Source organism: Montipora foliosa, chromosome 8 (genome assembly GCF_036669935.1).
Source record: "Montipora foliosa isolate CH-2021 chromosome 8, ASM3666993v2, whole genome shotgun sequence".
Lineage (NCBI taxonomy): Eukaryota > Metazoa > Cnidaria > Anthozoa > Scleractinia > Acroporidae > Montipora > Montipora foliosa.
This window is the reverse complement of record NC_090876.1, coordinates 17873669-17878668: the sequence shown is the minus strand read 5'-3', so window position 1 is coordinate 17878668 and position 5000 is coordinate 17873669. Positions and strand designations below refer to the sequence as shown.

At 38.1% G+C, this 5000-nt stretch overlaps 1 protein-coding gene across 1 annotated transcript in view; it reads left to right on the top strand.

The window, feature by feature from the left end:
* The window catches only part of LOC137968033 (uncharacterized), a 21359-nt gene that overhangs the window by 1101 nt on the left and 15258 nt on the right, over positions 1-5000 (top strand). The window contains exons 2-4 of the mRNA XM_068814646.1: positions 1378-1466; positions 4026-4168; positions 4675-4727. Of these exons, the coding sequence (XP_068670747.1) occupies positions 1378-1466; positions 4026-4168; positions 4675-4727 (285 nt within the window). The remainder of the gene's footprint in view (positions 1-1377; positions 1467-4025; positions 4169-4674; positions 4728-5000) is intronic.

The window sequence follows — 5000 nt, the reverse complement described above, 5'->3', positions numbered from 1 at the left end:
CAAGTTGCCCTTTGCTGCGAAGGAGGATTAGAATGTTTGCTTTTTAAAGTCATGCACGGCACGTACGAACCGAAAAGTGAAAGCAACTCTCGAAGATAAGCTCAAGTTGGGAAATAATTAAAAGACTGAAATTATTATTTGCGCATACGTTGTTTTTTCGGATCCATTTTTGGAACATTATTTTTGCACTATGTGTGCACAACAATGCCTAGGTTGAATAATCATGAACTGCTAATGGTCTTTTTGATTCTAGAAACCAATTATTGATCCAAACTCATAATAATAACAATAGGCACAGGACGTATTATGCATAGTAATTTTTCACGACACATAATTAGAAGTACTAATTTATTGGTTGTGCCGAAAATGTGTGCCTGAGATTGGCCCAGAAGGATTAAGAAAGACTTTGCCTTTCTTAGCTAAAATTAACTTGTACTGAAAGTAATTCCATAGAAATGCGGTAAGTTAATAGTGGTGGATATTGCAGCTTGGTAAAATATCCACCACTTTCACCAACAGTTAGGTGAATAATATTATTGTTTTAGTAGAAACCACACAAGTTGAACCAAAAGCGAACCAAGAAACTACTTAATTTTTTCAAAATGTGGTCAGAAATTTCAAATCTTGTGTGCTGCATGGCCACTCAGGGTTAATCACATCCGTGTTAGCCATTCAGCGCATGTGAAAAGCACTATTCACTTGTGTGGTATATTGCAACAATACCCATTAAGCCACTTGTTGATTTTCCTTTGGGTCTTTTTGGTGTGTACGTTAGAAGTAGTATTCTTGGGTGTTGTCTGCCTTATCCTGCCTTATTGGATGATAAATTTTCAAGGTGCAAAAAAGAGAAATTCCTCCACCCTCATTAAAAAGCCTCTCAAAACCTTTGAAGAATTCCAAGTCAAATGTAACCTAAAAATGATGTGAAGAAAATGAGAATGATTTTAGTACCTGGATTCAGCTAAAATCATCATGAATTCTTTATTTACCCTCAAATTTTAGAGCTGCTTGGGGTAGCTAATATCTTTGAGCATTGACCCTCTTGACCATGATATACCACAGAGGACAGACCATAACACAAGGAACTCCATGCCCCACCCTCTGAAAACAAACTTGTGTGGGTTTCTTTATGTCCCACAGGGTTATGAACATTGAAGGGATGTGATAAAAAGGCCTACGGTTTATCATCCTTATCTGAGAGAAGTAGAGAGTCTAACCATGACATTTACAAAGATAGGGCTTTCTCCTGAGTTATGTATTACTAAAGACAAATGTCTGGCCTGAGTTTTTCATCATGTGACCTACGGCAAAGTACGTAGTCTGATGCTCAACCAATTCAAAGGCAAATAAAACTGAATGTGTTGTATTTTGTAACAGTCTGGAGGCACACGTGTACCAGTGGAGGAAAATGCCGTTCGTTTTATCGATAACTTTAGCATTGGAACAAGAGGATCTGCCTCTGCTGAGTATCCTTTCATTTTAACTTTTCTTTGCAACCCCGTAAGAAAAATGAACTCTTACAGTCTCTAAGTGGAAAAAAAATATCTCCTTGTTTTTAACAGGCCTACAAACAAAGGACTACATTGTATATCTTGAGTAACATTTTCTTTTTGGTTATTTCCTTCGTGTGGCCAAATTTCTGGCTATAAAAAAGCATTTCCCTTGTACGAAAATTGGTATAATTTCCCCTTCTCTCATCAATTTGTATGAGTGGTAGAAAAATGAGGGCCAATTTTTTTCTTTAATTGTTTTTGAGCTGTAGCCATCAATTATTGTTGTATGCAGTCTGCAAAAACTTAAATTGATGAAATTTTATTGTCTGAGATTAGAAAAACACTGTTAAGGGAACGTGACTCAATAAGTAAATCATTCATTAGGAGCGTTGTTTTCTAGGTTGCTTCAGATCTATATAGTCCATTGTTCACGGTCACAGCAATTATTAATGATTTCGTTGTAGTAAAGACTGAGATATTGAACCTTTGTTCCCAGCTCGTAGATTATATCATACCGCAGCATTGCCCAAATCTAATAAAGCCTGATTGATAACTGCTGAGGTACACATGCATGTCTTACCGTATTTTTGGTACAGCCTTCATACCTGGCTTTGCCAGCAGACACTGTCTAGCTATATAAGCCCAAGCAAGCTGTCCAAGGTTCACTTTGCAGTTCTTTTCCACAAAGCATTTGTCTGTTGCTAGAGATTTTTTCTTTTTTTTTTTTTCCTCCCACCCTTCCTCTGGAGATGGGTTGACATAGTTTTTTGCACGTTAATAAAATTATGTTACTCCTGTGTGGTCCCCCTTAAGCTTGTTGGCTCGTTTGCCTTAGTCATCACTTCTGAACCAATAATCTTGTCCGATCCAGCTTGAGCTGTTTTGCTTTCAGCTCGTAGTGCTGGGGAGGTAAGAGAGGTTCTTTATGTCACACAATCCGGACCGCAAGGCAGTTTTCCCCTCAATAACATGCTATCTTGTGTTTTGTTTTCCGTTTTCTCTCTCGTGGCACCTCTTTTTGTCCTCTTTATCTTTACCTCTTTATGCCTCTTTATGTGGCACCTCTTTAACGGGGACATAGTTTTTCAGTTAGTCATTAATTTTAAAACCCATTGACTCCCAGGGGTTCCCCATTGACGAGTAAAATCTTCTGGTATTAAGACAGAGTAAAATACTCTGGTGTTTGACAGAGTAAAATACTCTGATGTTTGACAGAGTAAAATACTAAGTCTGGCCGGTTTCGGCCGGTTTGGATGTCAATGGGTTAAGAGTATTTCAGTTACTGTACTCAACCCAGGGACAGGCCAGGGACATCAAACATTGATTGAATTGAATCTTTTTCAGTCTATTTGAAGTCCAGTCACACTGATGAAAAGCTTTCCAACTGTATCAGGGCAGTGAAAGACCAGTCACCTCCATTAAAATTAAATGGAAAATAGTCATACTGCCAGTATGTATGAACCTGCCACCCAGGGTAACGTTAGGGCTCAGTGTTTCTCTGTATGGACTACCCAGCCAGTACATGTAAATACAGTCAACTCTCTCTAAGACAGACACCATCGGGACTGGCCTCAGCTGTCCATCTTAGACAGGTGTCCGGCTTATAGAGAGTCGACGTAGCATGACCCCAGGAAATTTAAGATAATAATGCTGAACCTGTGCACAGTGAATATGCATCTGTTTAAAGTTTTTTTTAAGTTATTTGCTTGAACGAAATCTGTCTGTTTTAGATTACAATACAATTCGGTTGTCACCTCTGAGTTATTTTTTGAATGGGACAATGACTGATTTAAATTTAACTTGTACTGTATGTATTCCGGTGACAAGATAAGAGCTGTCAATTAAACGTCTGGTGTTAAAAAGAGTCACGTACAAGAATTTTTCTTCCCTAAATCGTAATTTGCGGTCACATTCAGCACCTCACAAGTGTCCATTGATGATTTCAAAGTGTCTGTTGTCCGTCTTAAAGAGAGTTTGGTTATAGTATAATGACTAAGAAATGGCCGGGACTAGCACCAGGTGTCCGTCTTATAGAGGTGTCTGTTAAGAGAGAGTTGACTGTATACCAAATTTTGGAAAGAATGTGAAACAGGTAATCCAGACATATTTGGTTCAAGTGCCTCCCTGACCACTAGCTGGAGTATTCCTGGGCATTTCTTTTGGTTTTGCTATCATGGTTGTGCTTGTAAATAATAGTCAACTACCTCCACAAGTTTAAGTTTTCAACATGGCTACAGAATGTATGTCCTCTTACATTGTGTTGGAAAACCATCAGTCCGGCTAATGCCCCCTTGGCTACGCCCCTGGCGATGTTTTATTAGAGGTTTTAATTTCACCATAATAATAAGCAATCATTTAGCTGTTTTTTTTTTTCGCTGTTACTGTACAGTGATCCTCAGTAAAGTTTTTAAAATGGTATTAATTAATTAATAAAATAAATATAAGAAAATTGGAGAAGTTAGTGTCTATTATGCTTGAAATCTGAATCCTAGGAAAAAATGAGAGACAATCCATAACATTTACTTCCATTAGATATTTTCTGGAGCAAGGTTATGCAGTGATATTTCTGCATAGGCAAGGATCCCTCCAGCCGTTCATACGTAACTTTCCCTCTCATGAAGTGCTGGATCTTCTTCAGCTGAAAGATTTGCCAGATGGATCTAGCCAGTTAGAAGGTACGAGGAATACAAACATAGAGAGCCAGGGTTACAGTACATGATTCAGATCTTTAAATTCAGCTCAGCAATGAAGAGTGCAGCAATATATGGCCCTGTGGACTGAGAGTGCACACCCTTTTATAACAGCTCTGGGATCAATTTTAATAATTTTTTCTCAAGATCAATCTTACTTTCTTTCTGGGGTTTCTCTGGATTTTCTTACGTATGTCCAGAATTGCAAGTGAGGAAATGCACCTATAATTTTGCAAATTATAACGCAACTGTATCTTGCCATTGAGTTCAGAGGGAGGCTGGGGTATAGCCATAACATGAGATTTACTTCAAATAGTAATATAATTTTTAGGTATGAGTGAGGACGTTAGAAATATCTCAAGATTTTTATCCTTGACTTTAGATTGACCATACAATGTGACTATTAAGGCAATTGTGTTAGGACCAGTTGAATGAACTTACAGCATGTTATTTTGTAGTATTGTTAAAATCTATCATATCTTTTCATACAGTTAACCCTCGTAAAGTGTCAAAAGTGACCCAGGTTCTCAAGATGCATAGACAAGTAAGCAGACTTTATTGTTTGTTACAGCTATTTAAATATATATAATTATATAATTTTCTAAGGGTTTGTCGTGTTGGTCGTGACTCAGAGATAGCTCTGTCTTGACTATAGGGACCCGATTACATTAGCTGGTGAGCCCCATACCGAGTTGGCTTGGTTTGCAAAGATCTGGGCTTATCAGTCATATCCACTAGAAATTTATTTTGCCATAAGAGGACAAATGGGCGAGCCTGGTTAGCCAAGATCATGGTATTTCAATAACTGCCGGCTGGG